Source organism: Xiphophorus maculatus, chromosome 5 (assembly GCF_002775205.1).
Source record: "Xiphophorus maculatus strain JP 163 A chromosome 5, X_maculatus-5.0-male, whole genome shotgun sequence".
Lineage (NCBI taxonomy): Eukaryota > Metazoa > Chordata > Actinopteri > Cyprinodontiformes > Poeciliidae > Xiphophorus > Xiphophorus maculatus.
In genome coordinates, this window is record NC_036447.1 from 3,994,891 (window position 1) to 4,013,542 (window position 18,652).

Here is an 18,652-nt window from a genome sequence, read left to right on the forward strand (position 1 = left end):
TGTGAACGGTTTAAAGTATGATGTGACTTGCTGTCAGTTATGATGTTCTGATTTATTAGCCTTATAGTCTTCTAGGACAATATGCATAACTATCATTTCGTAATTATGTAATCCTGAACTATTTTATCAGGTAGTTCAGAACGGTGTTGAACAAAATTCTGTCCTGAATCTCAGAAATGTACCTGCCACATGTAGCTCAGAATCAGCCTTTTCTCACTGTCATGGAAAACCGTAGCTGTTATCCTTCAGTGTGCTTTTGGCAGACTGGAAAAACCATTTCTGCAATGTAATCAACGCTGTGACGTCAAAGGACACACGTGCGATCTAAACAAACAAACAAAACCCGATTTTGTTTGTTTGTTTTCTCATTTACATTACAAGTAACATGCGCCATATACCGCGGTATGTGCAGCATTGCAGGAGCAGCATTCATCTCCAAGCTCTCCATCTACGCGCTGCCAGGTAAAACGTTTCCACCTCGACGTGGGCGCGACCGTGCTTGCCACGCGCGCCCCCGCGCAGCCATACGTCACAGCGCTCGCTCCGCTTCTCGCGCGCTGGTTAAAAAGAAGGAGGAAACAGCACGAGAAAACATGTGAGCGCTCTGAGAGGACTTAGAGACAACTTTTATTTTCTCATGTTGTTTTGTGCCGTGCGTGCACAAGCTGGCGAGCCGTTCCCTGCAGGAATTTACCCTTTTAAAGGAACATCAGGCTCTTTTCTGTTGGGGATTTTTTGTGTGTGTGTGTGTGTTTGTGTTCTTGAGGATAAATTTTATTGGTCTCTTTTTTATTTGGTTTGTAAATGTCAAGTTAAACCGTTTATTCTGAGGAAGGAGTTTGTTAATTTATTTTTAAACAACTCTTCTCATTGAGATAATTAAATTAAGAACAGTTTCATCTAGGAATAATAGTATAAAATACTTTTTTTTTTTTTAGCAGCTTCTGGTGTTTGGGTAATACAACTAAATATACAAACTGTTCTGCAGGGACACATTTGCATTTTTGAAAAAAAAAAAAGAAGTCGTCCCCTTTTTTCTTCTTTATTTTTGTTTGTATATGTTTTTGAAACCATGAAGCACTTGCAGTTCGTGCTCGTCCTGGCCATCGCGGTGAACGTGTGGGAATGTGGGGACGCAAAGTTCGGTGAGAGAGGAGAGTTGAGCCCCAGGAGGAGAAGATGCTACGACGGAAGCTTGCCCAAGCGACTGAAGAAAAGGGAGCGAAAAGTGCTGCTTGACGGCAGCAGCAGCGGAGAAGTTTGCCATAGGTTGTACCCTCGTGTGTCCTGTTGTCCCACCAGGAGAGCCGCCTATCAGATCCTGCACCGCGGGGATGCCCGGGTAGGTTGAAGAAATATACTGGAGAAATATACCCAAACGCCTACAATCACTGTCGTACCTGTTATTAATGTAGGGAATGTGACGGAAATGTTACTAAAATAGTTTGTCCTCGTCGCTAATAACAAAACTTGTGCATATTTTTAGCGCTTATTCTCCGTTTTGAAAGCAACAGAACAACCGTCGTGCTTATTGTGCGTTTTGAGCTCGCTGGTGTAACGTTTATGTGTGTCCAATTCGCTTCTGCGTTACCATGGCAATCAATCGCCCCGATTCACGTTACATCTCGCTTCACTGTGAGCTAACCGTCCAGACAGAGCGCTTGCTAGCTAAGCTGTCGAACCCGCTTGCTCGTGAAAAAAGGTAGGAGTTTTGTTTTGTGTGTGTTTTTTTTATTTTTTTTATTTTTAGTCTTTTAATAACCTGGAGCTCATAGACTTGTCACTTATATCGCGCGTTCTCGGTTGTTTTTAGGTGTTTTAAGATAAGTATGGGTAGTTGACGTTCTTTTCATTTCGAACGTAAAAAAGAGAAAATCGTCGCTCCAGCCGCAGCCTTTGGCTCACGTCAGCTCTGACCGTTAAAACGCGAATTAAAAACCCTGCAGGAGAGTCTGAATCGCTCCTGGGACGAGCACAAAACGCAACTATATGCGCCAAACGGGCGACTCCTTTGGATTCTCATCGGGCCATTCTCATGTAAAAGTGCCCCTCGTATAATTCAGTGGCTGGGTGGTATCTCACTTTGTGTGATACAAAAAGCACATATTGCATCATTTAATTTGCTCAAGTCATGCAAATAAGAGGTGGTGGTTGGGAGGGTGGGGGTTTAGAGGGGGTGGTGGAGGTGGGGACTGAATAGGACGAACTCGACTTCTCCTCCTCCCCTACTACACTGCCCACACACGGAGCCTTTTCTGATTATGGCAAAAGAATAACAACAACACCATTGTGCTTGTTGGTTTCACTAATAGGAGAAGCTGGAAAACATCACTCTCTTCTCTCCCCCTCCCAGTAATCAGCCTTGTCCGGGTGTTAATGCCTTTGAGAGGGTGTGTATTCTCCAGTATCTCCCCCTGCCAGCAAACTTACACTTATTCCCTCAGGGCAAGTGTTTTGTTTAAGCTTTGCAGCCTTTGCTCCCCCATCTCTTATGGTTGACTGTGGACGAGCATTTTGAAAACCCGAAGACAAGTTTTCCTTTTTAAAAACAAAATGTTTTTAGAGAAGCGGAAGTCATATTAAAGTAGGCACCCAGTATGAGGATCAGATGATTTGATAACCTTGAGAACAGATATTACGCCAACAGGATAGCATTAAAACACATACATAGAAAAAAAGCAAAAATACATACCTGTATCAATTTTTTTGAAATGTCTATGCTTCCACTATAACTTTACTTCTTTATTATTAAAATGATTTAATGTTATTTCTTGTCTGTTTGGGACATAAACTTAACCAAATAGTGTTATGTCGTTTTTCAAGAGCAAATTGAGAACAATATATTCTCAATTTTCCAAGTAGGCAGGCTATCTGTTTGGGTAGAGGTCACTCGTAGCTAGTTTCCATTAAGCGGAAACTAAAGGTGTCGCTCCTTTAGTTTCCACTTAATGCCTCTCCATATTTTGCGCAACAGAAAATATTTCAAAACAGCTGAATTTTTGTTAGTTTATAAGTGAGAGAAAAGTCCACCATCCTTCTTTTAGCCTGGTGACCGACTCACCCTTTTGTGACACTTCCTTAGCATATAATTTAAAGCACTTAAAACCTTTGGAACAGTATGCTGTAAAATTTTACGTGATTTTGAGAACATAACCTTTTAAAACATTGGAACTGGTGGCCCACCCAGGCCTATATTTGTGCTCTGTTAGTTTTTTTTTCTGCTTTTCGGAATAAAAGCAGAAAGTTCCAGCTTTATGCGTAAGCCAGGCTGAAAGTGTGTTGCAGATTGGCTCTGGGTTGTGGGCTTGTTGAGTACCGGCCGTAGACTAAAAACCAAACATGCAATTTTCATGGTAGTGAGCGTGAAAGCAATTTTCTTTTACAAAAACCAGAAGCCTCCTTTTGCTTATATTGGTGAGCAGGAAGCAGGTGAAGGAAGCAGGTGCATCTTCACATTTGTGACTATTGCAACTCCCCACCCTCTGAGCATGGCTTTCTTCTACCAAGTACCCAAAAAGATGCCACATTGAGCAAATTGTCAATATTTAGATAAGTGTTTTGGGGATGACTCTATCTAAGTCTGTCAGTGCTACACAGAAACTATTTCCTTTGTTGCTTTAAACTCTTAAAGAAAGATCTAGAAAGTTCTGCTGACAGTGACTGGACTCGAAATTTGCAAAACAGACTTCAGTTAGATGAGGAATAGTTTGGTGTTTTCATATGCAAGATTAGTCACAGCAATTCTTATCATAGTTTGAAGTGAGACATCATCTAAAACTGAAAGATGTTGAAAGTTGTTCTGGATGTCTTTTAAAAGGACCAATTCTTTCAAAAGTATACAAATAATAAGTAAATCAAAATTTGTTTGATGGATATTTTCATCCTTATTATGACTTAATATTACTATATTTTGATTGAAATTACTCTGTTAAGTTCTGATTGGCACAGGAGCATAGTGACAGTCTTGTTATGGCTGTTCTCCTACACAAACCTTGCAACTGTGTTGGCATCTTTTTAAAATATATTGTAATGGACTCTGACAACCTGTGTGTTTAGGTTTTGGCCATTTTTAGCCCGCCTGTTATTTTCTTCCTCATTTTGAGAATTATGCCCCCGGAGATTCAGCAAAAACACAACAAACAAAGGGCCCACTTGTTCTGGTTTGGATGATGGCAACATTGGAGTCCATCCCAGCAACATATGGACACGGGGCATGGCTGAGAGCACACAAATGCTTCTCTCTGTGGACCTTGTGCCAGGCCATGGCACACAGAATCAATAGGCACTTTAGAGCAAGGGAGCAGGCATGCCCACAACACTGGAAGGCATGAGAGCAGAGAGTGCTGTGACAGAGGAACATATCAGCTCGTTTTCAGAGTAAAGGAAAATTGCCTTTTGATCAATTATAGCAGAAATGTGATCCAGGTTGGAGTTTGTGAAATGGAATAATAACATTTTGTGCTGTTCTGTTTTTGACCGTCACACTGTCTACTCCAAAAATACATTTTTTTTCCCCTTTATGGCGGCGTATTTCTGTACTGGAACATCAGGTTTGTGTCAAGGGTTCCACCACCTGTTGCACAAACATAACTCCACGCAACTTAAAAGCAGAAAGTCTTTTACAGAGTTGCGGACTTATTTTGCAACCCGAGTGTAAGGTGTCCATATGTTAGGCCCGGGTCCCCTGCTTTAATTGACTTCGACAGACTGCTAATTTGTTGATACCAGAGTGGGAATGATGTGCCTGCCTATCTTGAAATTGGTGTTTACACATGGACCTCACACAGAGCAAAACACCACCAGCATGCTTGGCTGCCCCAACAGCACAGCTTTTGACCTAAAACAGATTACATTGTGTTTTATTATAGCTAATTTGTTATGTAAATAATCCTGCTAATTTCTTTTGGATTAACTCCTTGTGTAGTTCTGCGCAATGACTGTAACTTAGACTCTTTATTTTGTTTTTTTGTTGTTGTTCTGAATACTGTAAGACGTGAAGATTGCAGTTATTTTTTAACTGTCTGCAAACCTCAGTGAGCAGGCAGGGGATGAGATTATTTGGTCTGAATAGAAAATATTATTAGATTTGAAATTAAATGTTAAAAATGTTTTTGTTTAAGCCTTAAAATTATATTTGCAGAACTTTGCAAAGACCTATTTAAATTTTTTTTATTATTATTACATTTGTCAGATAGGAGCAGTTGCTTTCTATATTTTGCCTGACAATGAGGTCAGAGATCATATCCTTGACCAATAGCCACCAGGTGCAGGTTGTTAGGAATCCATAAGAATTAAAAATCCAACCTTTAATCCAGGTTTTTCAGTTTTGATGATTTTTTATTTACACAACTCACTGATTCTTAACTACATCGCAGTACGAGTTAAAAGTTTATTCGTTGATTCTCCACCCCTTTAACAAGGTGCTGGCTCTCTTTGTGTGTGGTCTCCAGACTTTCTCCACCAACAACACAGAATGTGGACATCTCCTGGAGGAGATCAAGTGTGCACGCTGCTCCCCCAATGCCCAGGTGTTGTTCCACTCCTTGGACATGGATCGAATGCCACACAGAGAGCCGGACCTGCCGCGGCTCTGCCAGGACTTCTGCCGGGAGTTCTATTACACCTGCAGGGGGCACATACCAGGTAATGAAACCCATAATAAAGGCAATGAATGCGGATTTAATTGGTGCTTGTGTAGTCACCCAGCGTTATCCGCACAAACACATTCCCATTTTTTGGGGCCCTGCATGTTGTGTTGAATAAAAGTTCACAACATGTCTTGTTTGTAACCGAGACTCTGCTTGCACATGTGGACCCTGCAAAGCTCCGGGTTTATGCAGAAAGTGGTGCGTCAGTAGTTTGGTCAGAGAATATTTATTTATCCAGCTCTTACCTCATCTGACCTCACCTCCATTCATAGCTGAGCCTGTCCTAAAACGTGTTCACTGGTCTGCTTCTCGCTCTACTGATGAGGCAAGGATGAATCAATAAAAGTTTGATAAAAATTATTTACGAGAATTTGATTATGCAGACCAAGCATTCAATCAGTCTGATAGAGCTCATTTCATTCAGAGCACAGACATTCATGCTCCATATAATGGTAAATCTACTCTATTATTGTTACTGTGGAAAGATTTAGGTGAATAGTAATTCTGAGTTACTTAAATTAACTTAAATTATTTATGCTTGCAGATCCCTAAAACATTAATGTTCAAATGGAACATCAATACATATCAATAAAGGTCATTGAAAATAATTGTTGTGTACTATTTAGCAATACAATTGCACAACTTAATGTTAATAGGTGTTATATATATATATATATATATATACAGTACAGACCAAAGTTTGGACACAACTCTGTGTCCAAACTTTTGGTCTGTACTGTATATATACAGTATATATATATATATATATATATATATATATATATATATATATATATATATATATATATATATATATATATATATATATAAAAACTTCATTTATAAAATGTTTTTACATTTTCCCTCAAAATATAGTTACTTCTCTTTAGGTCAGTCATCGTGAAACTTTTGTATACCAAGTGTCACTTTTGTAAACACTGAAATACTGACATAGCATACATACTGTCATAGCAACTTTAGAGCTAGGTAAGGAACCACCAGCAGCATAGCAGCAGTATGACATAAAATGTAAGCTGTTTTAAAATCGGAACTCTTTTAAACCTTGGTACACCTTGATACCAGGAACTGGCCTTTGTTTCTCCTGGGGAAATGTTTTGAGAAAGCATGTGAACCCTATTTTGTGGTGTAGACAGCTCCTGAGTGCTTTGTTTCAGGTACAAACTGTCACTTAAAAAGCTACATCTCAGCTCCTGCGTTGCTATTTTCTCTGAAGTTTCAACCGCACAGGATTCTAAACATAGCAGAAGAGATGGAAATGGCATCAAAACTCTTTGATGCATTGCATGTGGTTTGTCACATAGGAATTGGTTTTGCGCTTGAAAGCACCTGCTCTTCAGAAGATTTTCTTTTGAAGAGATGCAGGATCATAGTTTGCTGTGATTTCAGAGAACATGCCAAATATGATCAAACACTGCGAGTCTCCTCAAACTGATTAGATCAGCAGGGACTTGAGAAGGCAGAACAGTTTCAAACACACATGTCGACAACATGGTAAGCTGTAAGTCAAACATATATTTCATCCAAATAGATATCCGGTTGCATCAAACATGGTGCTTGTATATAAAGTGGAACACCAAAGCTACAGCCGAGAGTGGTGACAGCAACTTCACAGAAAACAAGAAGGAGGTGGAAGAACACTTGTTCTAAGTTATAGATTTCTTGCTTGAATACCGACAGACATATGGGCTCCAAGAGTTGCATCAAAAAAGCTGAGGACAGAAATGCTCTCTTCCTTTTTCTTTTCTTTTCTTTTTTTGCTTCTATGCTCCTTCTTGCTTGCTCCGCTCAGCCCACCACAGATCAGCATATGTGGTGACGAATGACACATTTATTTTTCTACAAAGCTTGTGTGTATGTAAAACTGCTGAAGTGCATCAAGATGTCAAGTGCTTTGGGTGGGCCACCCAGGTTGGCTTGGAAGATAACCAGATGGAAGTATAACTTTAGAGCTGGGGAGCCAGGAATACGGACACTGTTTCTCTTTGTCCTACACCTTTTCTTAGCTCAAACTCTAATTTTTTTGTTTAAAATGTTGGTATTTTAAAATCTTTTTTTTAGATTTACCAACAGACAACAACAAGCAAAGTAGGAATTTCTTACAGTTGTGATGTTCAAACCAATGTGGCTTTGACTGGACCTTTTTAAATGCAACTATTTTAAGTCGAACTAGTAGCCTTTAAAGCATTCTTCACCTATCACCCTGCTTCCTTAAAACGTACTGCTGTCTCTTGATTAGGCAACGTACTCGGCCCCCTAAAGATGTGTCTTGCCTCGAGTCTTACTTCTGCCCCCACCTTTTCTATACTCCTCTCATATCTTCCTTCACTCATTCCCTCATCCTGCACCCAAGGTCCCCAACCACCACGGTTAAGATAACTGCAGAAACAAGTGTGTGGGTGGTATAACCAGAGCTCTGTGTGTGTTTGATCTTCATGTTATGTTTAGATGTTTGAGGGGATATCCTATCACCTCCAGTATTTGATGCGGTCAATCGTTGCGGTGTGTGGCAGGAGAAGGAGATGAAAGGAGGGACTGGGAGAGTACTGTTTGTGTTTTTATCGCTGGTGTATTTGCTCTCTTCTGTCCTCCACGGGATTAACAAGAGGAAACAAAATTGTCAAGATTGTTGTTAGGTCTCAAAGTGCCTCCGAGACCCACTGCACATTTTGTTTTCTTACGAGAATGGTGTTGTGACGGGGCTGGCTGGAGGTGTTGCGGAGCGATAACTACTGGTCACCTTCTGTCATTATTTTAGAACATCCCGTCTTTGTTTCACAAATTAGGTATTGAGCATATCTCACCATGGGAACATCTTGTTTACTCTGAATGACAAGCCATATTGAACAGGCTGATTGTTTGAATTCACATGCTGTTCTCCAGTGCTGCTGAGTAACGCAAAACAGCGAAAGCTTTATCAAAGTTAAACCAAGTTGCTGCATCTTCTTGTATTTGTTTATGTGGGATATTCAAAGAATATGCAAAATCAGTTGCAATAAGAGCACTTTTCTACTTCCTGCCATTATGATGCTTCCAACACACTGTGTCAGTCATGGTCATCTAAGTGTGTTTTCGCATCTGATAGTCGGATAGACTCAATTCAATTGGGAACCAAAACTCCTCGTTTGTGGTGGCAATTCTGATTTGTTAAGATTAGGAATTTGCTGATATTGATTCCCAAAGGTATTGTTAACTGCACACCTGCAGTTGTGACCTGGTGGCTGGATATGTCAGTCAGATATCTTTCACAGGAAGGCAAAAGAGGACAGTGGCAGATTTTCACATCTTTCGTGAGTTAGATAAAGTCGCTTTCACCGATCACAATCTCCCAAAATTAAGGAAATCAAGTCCGATTTATCGGCGTATCCTTAGTTCTATTATTTGTACAAAGATATATTCAACCCGACACATGCAGCTACAGTCATCAACGACAACGTTTGAATTTGCAGCTGAAGTATTAGGGTTGAATGAATTGTTGATGATTTGGCTTGTAAAACATTCATTTCCAGTTAATGTGTGCAGACAACATTTACTGAAAGATTTTTGTTTCTTATAAGTTTCAGCTGAACTTTGCGCTTCTTCTCCCTGACAATTGGGGATATCCAAGTAATATGACTTTCCTTCACTGTCAGCGACATTTTAAAGAGTGCAAAACACTTATTTATCAGGGAAATCCCTGATTAGTTAGATAAACAACATAATGTGCATGATCTAAAATCTGGTTTTGTAAAAGGAGTGAGCATGAAATTCAGCTGTAATTAAAAAAAAATGACTGCACTCGAGGATATTGCTGCTGAAAATCACAGACAGTACTATAACAGCAGGTTACAAAATGAGTTTCCTCTGTGAGTTTAAGAAATATTTTGTTAGAAACTGTTTAGACAACAAGATTAGATTCATTTAAAAAAATACATTTTAGGCAACTGCAAAAGGATATGATGTGAAGAATTTAAAATAATATGCACAGATGTCTCAGTTGGAATTGAGTGTTTCTGCTCTGCTCAAAGTTAAACTGCTATCCTTTTTTCAGTTTCTGTTCACTCGCTCTTTACAGCCTCTTCGAACCAGAATTGATTCAACTAGATTCCTTTCCACAAATCCTTTTTAGAAAACTTTCCTCCTTCTCTGTCCCTATGCAACTGTTGTTAGTTGTTGCATGTACATGTATCCACAAAGCAAGACATTCATAAACATAACTCAGTTGCCTGAAACTTGTGTAAAAAGCTGTTTTAATTGTTCAGCATCAGCAGTAAGTGTCGCCTTGTATGTGCTGTGTTCGCTAGAGCTGTTCCAAGCTGATGTGGATGAGTTCTGTCAGTACTATGGGAGGAGAGGTGCTGGCTTGTGTTTTCCTGATTATCAACGAAGGCAACTGCTTGGGCAAGATTCCAACTACTTGGAAGATGAGAAAATAGAAGATATCAGCAGGTTTGTACTCTGACTTTTACCTTGTTCTATTTTATGTGGTGCTTGAGTTACTGTAAGTAAGATGACCGGTTTAGACGCTCAGGTTTCACTGGTACGAGTTCAATGTTCAACATGTTCAACTACGACTTAAGTAGGACTGAACAATAAATCAATAACAATATATATACATGTGGTCAATATCAGTTGATATGTTTGCAAGAAATAAAAATCCAATTTTAATCCAACCAAGATTATTCTCAAACATTTTCCAGAAAAAAATTAAAGTAAAAAATGTTTGACTTTGGGAAATTTTCTGAGTTTCAAAAGTAGTAAATTTTCAACTTGTTGAGCTCAGAAAATTTCCACAAATTTTTTTTTGAGATTGATCTAAAAAAAAATTTTCTAGAAAATCTTTGACTTTTTTATCTACAATAATTTAAAAAAAATTTTCCTAGAAAATCTTTTAGATTAATCTCAATATTTCTGAGTTTTGTGGTGGAAATGTACTTCTTTTTTCTGACCTTCTACACCAAAGGGTGCGAAACCTAGAAATATTTATTTTGTGGCCAGATGTGTAGAACTGATACTTTCCAGGAACCATTGAGTGATCATTATGATGGTAATAGCTACCACTTATTAGACACAAATTATACAAAGAAATTCAGATGTAGTGGTCAAACTTTTGAGACTTTTGCAAAATTGCCAACAATTCAACTCACTTTATTAATTCTTTCATTCTAGAATAAATACAATAAAAAGTGAAGCTGATCCTCTGTGTGCTGTTCCTGATTTTAAATACTGCCACCTAAAAATCCCCTCTGCTTCTTATGCTGCTATAATTGGATTACTGAGGGACACATCATTCCTTGACCTTTTGCCTTTTCCATGTTTCCCAGGAAACACAAACACAACTGCTACTGTCCTCAGGAGGTGTTGAGTGGTCTGAGGCAGCCGGTGGCTGTGGTGCACTGTGGCGATGGCTCTCAGCGGCTTTTTGTTGTGGAGAGAGAGGGAATTGTCAGGATACTCAACCATAACCTCGAAGTTATCAAGGAGCCCTTTTTGGATCTCCACAAGCTGGTGCAGAGCGGACTGAAGGTAGGAAAGTTCCTGCTTTCGTGAGATTTTTCTGCCAAACTGCAGGGTCTTAGACATGTTTTCATAGATTGTGTAAAGGACTTGTAAGTTACAAAGGATTATTATGGACTTCATACCAGAAAAATAAGGAGTTTATATTCATGATTGATTCAGTACTTTCAGTATATTGTGAAAGTATTGATGAACATTTTCACGTTTTGTCATATTATAAACATGCAAATGCGAACCAAAGCATCTGGTAAACTACAAGATCTGACCATTTGCTGTACCAAAATTCATGTAAGAACAGTGAAGCATGCAAGTTTGTTTAGAGGTATTGGTTGATAAAAGTCCAAGTGAACCTTCCTAGAGAGTCTTTTTGGCACTACATGTCCCATTTGAAATTGTTCAGTTTTTCTTTCTTAAGTTCTTTTTCTCATATCTAATCAAATCTATTCAATTCAGTTGATTTATATAGCAGCATTTCAAAACACGTAATTTCAAAGCACTTTACCAAAATAAAGTAATTTCAATTCAGCTCTAATGCAGATTGTGGCCATAAAACAGTAAAGGTAAGACTTTATGATTTTGACTTCATGAAATAATAATTATTTTTCCTCTTCTTCAGCTGTTGGTTCAGTGAGTTTTGCACATAGAACAGTGATGCTTATGTCATTGGAAAGAGCAGAGTTTGGGCTTTTAATTTGAAAGGTTGCTTATGTTGGTAGGACTGTGTTGCACTGTTGTTGCTGGGTGTTTGTCCAGAATGCATTTGTATTTTCATTTAGCTGCCTAGAGTTGGAGTTGAATGTTATGGTGGTAGAAAATGTTGTTTCAGTTTTTTCCCATTACGTGGGTATTCAATATGATTATATCGGTTAACGTATAGCATGTGTTTAGATTAATTTCTGTTGGTGGAAGTGCTGCTGCCCCTGGTACCGGGGACGCACCGGCTACACGGGCTAAGAAACTTTTTGCCTTCTCCTGATCTCATGTTGAGACAGGGATAGAAGTCAGGCCTCTCAATTTCCCCGACTTAGTTGTTACATATTTAAAAAATAAAATGAGGTTATTTTTAGGGCAGTTACTGAATAACATGTTAGTGGAAATTAAAATATCTCAAACTGGCCATAAATTGCATGCAGAAATATTTTTTTTTCAAAATATTTCCAGAAGAACATGTCCTTACAGAAATTTATTAAGCCATAACCCTGCAGAGTTGGAGAGAGGACCGTGAGATGATATTGGGGTTTCAGAGGGCAAGTGAACAAGTGTCTCAGATATGTCATAAAATCCAGGCAGTGAAGTCGTAACTTATACTAACTAGCCATTATTGTCTCAGTTTTTTGCATCTGAAATAACATTTGAAAAGTTTGTTGTCTCATTTTGATACTAAACATATGTTCCAAAAACTATCTTTTCAAAATAATTTATTGTCAGTATCTCAGCTTCAAAGAAACTTCAGGCCTCAGGATTACATTCTTGAAACATATTTTCCGTCAATAATATTTGCGTAATCAGATTTTGAATTTGAAAAATGTCCAGAAATACTTCAGATTGCACAAGGAGATGGAATAGCAGGGATGTTTTCAGGGGCACACTCCCAGACAGGAAGTTTATCCAGCTTGCACGCCCCTTGCTCCTCCACTGACAAGACACTTTGTTTATAAGGAGTCAAACGTAGCACAGCATTTGAAAATGAAACTGCCCCCTGCGGGATGAACTTCCTGCTCTTCTCAGCTCTCTTATCATCATTCAATCCAAACTGGCTATGGATAAAGTGACTTATTATGACAATTAGATGTGGCTCAATCCTGTGCCAACCCCAGGAGTCCTATTCTGTGATGTTGGCTGCTGGAAGAAGACCCCGACAACAAGTGATGGAGTGATCCAGGGAGGGTTGAGGTGTTTACTGGGAGCATCAACAGGATGGAGCTGCTTTTATACAGAGAGAGGAACGCAGGCACTCAGGGGACAGGGCAAGTTATCTTCAGCCGCATGCACATGCTTTGATTGTAATGTTCTGTGTTTCCTGCTGCTTGCCCCCCCCTCTACCATACTTCATGGATCCCCCAGTGCCAATTAAGACAAACTGCACAGAAACAATAGCATGCTGGGCTTATATAGGCTTCCACCTTCGCTGTGGGTGTTCTCTTAGGACCAAGGCCCAATAATTCCATCCTTTGCCCCGACGCTTCCTCCAGCGTTATCACATCTGAGAAATACTCTGACCAACAGAACCTATTCCAGATAATTACATGTTGAATATGACACATCAATGTCTGCATTTAGACAACCGGCATGAGGGCCTAATCACAGAGTTTAACCTAATAGCAGGGAAATCCCCAACACATGTCTTCTGGTGAATGCTACCCCCCTTTTAGATGCCTGCATGATATGTCCACTAAAAGTGGTAAAGATGACGACATTTACATCACACAGGCTTAAGGGTTAAGCAGATACCATAGTGAAGAGTGAGGTTTGAATTAAGCCATAGTCTGGGAGTTTCAGACCTTTTGTAGTTTAGAAAAATATACTTTTTAAATGCCTTATGCAGAAAACATGGAAGAGTGACCAGTGTAAATCCCTAAAGCTTTGACTGGAGAAATGTGGAATTTTGCAGTGAAAAGTGGATAGGAATGAACCACTTTGGCCTCATACTGAGGAGGCAAATGCGATCCATATCCGACTTTTTTATGATATTCTGAATGCCCCAATTTGATCTTTTTACCCCCCAAAAATCTGATTTGTGCCACTTCCATATGTGGTAGTAATTTGGATAATCTGATAGTTTTCAAAGCGTCTGGGGTCAAAACGGTCATCCCGCATTTTATCCAACTTTTACGTCATTGACGTGAGACATGGGTCATAATTCTGCATCAGAAGAAGCCAGATGTGAGAAATCTGGACATAAATGGCTGAAAATTATAATTCTGAAGTGACTGTGTCAGTGATGTGCAACACATGACATTCACCCTTCTGGTACCGACTACGCATCCAAACAGACTTCTCTACAGAATTTGCAGACAATGGTCCAGATAAGGCTATCGCTATTAGTTGTGTTTTCCTTTTATTAGCTTCCTTCGTCTTGTTTACCTCTGTAAACAGTAAGCTGCTGTGTGACGTCTACATTCTCTTTGCGGACATAAACCATTCAAGTCTTTTTGGGTTAAATTTAATTTGAAGAATTCGACTAAAAATATGGTGTTTTGCTATTATTTCTGTCTTCCGTCAACATCAAGGCTTTCTATAAAGCAGCGCTCACCAGCGCAATTTGTTTTTAAAGGCAGAATAAGCAGTAGTACTTGCTGGCTGTTTGCAACTTCAACATTATTTTCTTGGCTCTTGCATCCTTACCTAATGAAAAAGACACACACTCAGTGAAAGATAGACGGATCAGCAACATTTGAGCTGAAGACGTAAGACAGTTCCAGATGCTGAACACAACAGTAAATCAGAGCTATAAAACTTTATTTACCAATTGCTTCAGAGTGGTTACATTCTACAGTACAAATAAACACAGGCACACCTCAGCACACCTCCACCAGGGAGGTGCAGCCGACCAGATGTTGTACATGAGAGCGACTGTCTGTCGGCTAGACCTTTTCCAGTCAAAATGAGCAGATTATGAGTGGGAAACCAAACAGATTTATTTTTGTTTATGCAAACGCTTTAATATATCTGTCAGGTTTTTATAATTTTTGTTTGTTTCTACACACAAACTGTAAATGTCACACATTCATATCCAGGAGCTCTGGAAAGAAGACAAGACAGCGACTGCATTCCTAATAAAGTATCAGTCATTACTGACATGTAGTTATTTGATTCTTTATTAAAGTTCCTGGTGTTTTAGTTCAGCTTATTTATACTGAATAACAGTATGCTAAATGGAATTGAAAGACTACAACCCTCAAGCACCAATTTAATTCAGACCATATAATTTATATGTTCTATAATGTCCTTAGATATTGTATTTATCTCTATCTCTTGTTTTCAGTCGATAACCAAAACTTCAACACAGACATTAAACTTTATTCAACTTAATATGTACAAAACAGCCAAGTAAATAATTTGTGGTTTTGAATTTATCCAGAAAATGTAATTTAGGGAAAGCTAGATGTTTTCAAAGTTAGCTAAGACACTAAAAGAAAAAGTAGCTCCGCTATTAGCACATTAGCTGAAGTGTGCCTTCTACTACTAAAGAGCCATACTTAATTACTTAGATTCATTAAGTATGGTACTTATACTTAATGACTGCAACAAACAAAAACACCTGGATGAAAAACCTTTAGCGAAGACTAGCAACCATACTACATAGGTTTTCCTATAACCAACAAAGTTCAGCTGGACTGCATCGTCTTGTCAGCGTGAATAAATACTTTTGCCCAGTGCCAACAAAAGACTCATAATCTTCACAAAACAATGTAAGGCCACAAGCTCCAATTGTTACCTTACGAAAAGAGCAACAAGCATCCAGTTGCACAATTTCGTTGAGCCCTCAGTTGTTATGTCCTATCTTAAAGGTCACAAAAAAAAAACACTGTTTAAATTCTGAAATATATATTTTTTCTAACCCAAGCTGAGGCAAAAAAAAGTCAAAGTTCCTAATATGAAGTGTGAAATCAGTACAAATAAAATAAAATGAAAACAGTGTTGTAATGTGCAGTCAAAATAATCTATAAAGCAAAAGGCGGCGGCAGCATATCGGTGGAGGAGGGCAGAGGCAAGTTAGTTGGCAGTCGGGGTTTAAATAACCGAAGGGCTTACCAGGTCCTCAGGTGTCCCATATCAGTAATCAGTGTTGCATAGGAAAGATAAATGCCTAATCTAACCACAAGGGTCCTGTGGGGGTCGTAAACACACTGCCACAGGAAATACAAAAGACACATCTCGTATAAAACTACAGCTAGGTGCAGGCGTTGCAGTGGTTCTTTATTTGTTCTGTGGTACTTGGCAGTACATGCATTCTACAACAGTCATTTTGAGACGTTTTTACACTGTTTGCACTGATCTTGTTAGGCGCAGTACGACTTTCCAAATATCTGAACAGAATCTGATCTACTGCAGATTTGGCAGCAGTTTGTGCTTAGTTCTAAGAAATCTCAGGGTGGTACTTTGTCTTCTTTTAATCAAGCTATCTCCTCAGACTGCTTTCGAATGCAGTGTTTGTTTCTTATGGCTCTGGTGCCAGTTCTGCTGTTCCTCTGCTGCTGAACGAGTCAGTCATTAGCAGGGGAGGTAATATTTCAGCCCAATAAACCTCTGTGTGTCCCGGTGGTCCCCCGTTTGGCTCATGGTCTATGCCTCTTTGCTTCATTCCCTGTCACAAGTTTATTTTGGGGATGTGGGTCATTGCATATCCATTTCCATCATATGGATTTAACCTTTCAAGGTGAAGTTTGCACTGTTTTCTTCCAATATTCACAATATCTGGCAAACAGAACCATCTCTGCTTTGACTAACACCCATCTGAATATTGTACTGCATTCACATCCATAAAGCACTTCAGGAATCTGACATTTATTGTTATTATTCATATTTTTTGGCGGAGGATCTTTTGACTTCTGGAGCGACAAGGGTTTCAGCAACTTGCTCAATATTTCTCTCTATAATGAGGTTGTGAAAACATCATCTAAATTATTACTTTGGTCTCTCTTGTTGCTTACTGGAACTTCTCTGTTGTAACAGTGGACATATGGGTTGTTGTGTACTCTCATGGGTTTGTGACAAGCTAGACCTTTCCGAGCCACACCCAAACATATTTCTTTTCATTTATTCATAACAGCAAAAATAGATATCTGTATGCCTTCGAGTCCACAAAAAAAACTCACAAGTCAAGCAATTTTAAGCAACATCCTTATATGGTCACAACGTATAAACATTCATCACACCTCAGCTTCGTATTCTGTTGATTCTTTTGTGGACAGAAAAACAGGGAGCATATAGCAGAAAGAGGCTGACCCAGTTCACTTTGCCTGGGGAATGAAATGCTATAGCTGATTATTACGGCTAACTATGATGGGCAGACCACCAGGGTAGTGACAACCGATGTAACTGCCTCCAGGGTGAGACAAAGGTTTACATATTACACAAGCAATTTAGATGTTTTCTAAACATGTTGCCAAGACAGTGGGAGTTGGCAGCTCTCTCCTTGTTTAGGTTTCCTTTTTTTTCATCCCTCCCTTACTTTAACTCTTCCCCCCCTCACATCCCCGCCTTTAATTTTGTATGGATTTTTGAGCGAATCAGGAAACGGGAGGATTGGGGAGCAAAAAGCACGGACTGAAGCACTCTGCTCTTTGTGTTCTCTATGAACTGTGAGTGAGCTAATAAATTCTTCCAGCCACTCAGCATAGTATTCACAAATATCCCCCAAAGATTACACACACAAATCACTGCACAATGGAGGCCACCGGGAGGGACCGAGCGTCGCATAACCAGGCTGCAGGAAAGGCTCGGCAGTGCAGCTCTGCCCAGAGTCAAATGTTTTATAATGGCCTGTAATGGTATATTAAAGGGGCCTGGCAAAGGTGCGAAGCGGAACAATGCTGTGTAGGAAAAGAGAGAATGAGATAATAAGCAGAGCAGTGAAAGGGGAATGTGATGGACGAATATAAAAGAGGATTAGACAAGTTTGAAAAAAAAAGAGGGGAGAAAGGAGGGTGCTGGGTGTGTGGAGCTGGCATGTTAGTGATGATGAATATGACTGAGGGGGGTGATTCCAGCCCCGCACCATGGAGCAGAAGCCAAGCAGGGACATAATTAACTCCTGGATCTTTTGTGTTTCTCATCTGACTGCAGAGTGGTGATGAAAGGGGCCTGCTAAGCCTGGCATTCCACCCCAATTACAAGAAGAATGGCAAGCTATACGTCTCCTACACCACCAACCAAGAGCGCTGGGCCATCGGACCGCACGACCACATTCTCCGTGTGGTTGAATACACCGTTTCAAGGTAATGGAGAAGTCTCTAACATATATATTTCCCTTTTAGAAATATTTTTTTTTTACTGAAAATATTTGTTGTTTCAAAACATTGAGAGTGATCGTGTCAAGTTCTTCACATTTAAAGGTTAAAACAACAACATGTTAATTTATCTGATAGATCAACACAATATAGTGCAAATTTGTGAAGTGGAAGGAAAATTATGTTTTATCTTCATATAAGCTAAATATTTGCTGAATAAGCAAATATTTCCCCTCCGGTCCATAATCTAATCTTAGGGTTTTGTTAGTAGGTATGTCATGTTAACAAATTTTGCTGGACAGTAAATTGTCCTAAGAATTATTGTAATAAACAATGATATTGTTGTTTTGAGGCCATTTTCACCAAACACGATGATAATGGCACAACATACATAAAATGGAGTATGAAGTCTTGCCTTTCAAAACATATTGATCATAATAATGGAAATTATTGACCTCATTTTAATTTATTGTGCAATAATTTCTTACTGTGCCTGTTAGAAAAACATATTTAATAATTAACCTCGTAAAGACCAAG

At 39.2% G+C, this 18,652-nt stretch overlaps 1 protein-coding gene across 2 annotated transcripts in view; it reads left to right on the plus strand.

Moving 5' to 3' along the window:
• Positions 1 to 580: 580 nt before the first annotated feature.
• hhip (hedgehog interacting protein) overlaps positions 581 to 18,652 on the plus strand; it is a 39,702-nt gene continuing 21,630 nt past the window's right edge. The window contains exons 1-5 of one of the 2 annotated variants that reach the window (XM_005797585.2): positions 581 to 1,342; positions 5,451 to 5,643; positions 9,950 to 10,094; positions 10,970 to 11,171; positions 17,952 to 18,103. In XM_005797585.2, the coding sequence (XP_005797642.1) occupies positions 1,073 to 1,342; positions 5,451 to 5,643; positions 9,950 to 10,094; positions 10,970 to 11,171; positions 17,952 to 18,103 (962 nt within the window). In that variant the 5' untranslated portion in view covers positions 581 to 1,072. Of the gene's footprint in view, positions 1,343 to 1,633; positions 1,703 to 5,450; positions 5,644 to 9,949; positions 10,095 to 10,969; positions 11,172 to 17,951; positions 18,104 to 18,652 lie in introns of those variants that run through there. The other variant, XM_023334379.1, reaches the window with a different exon arrangement.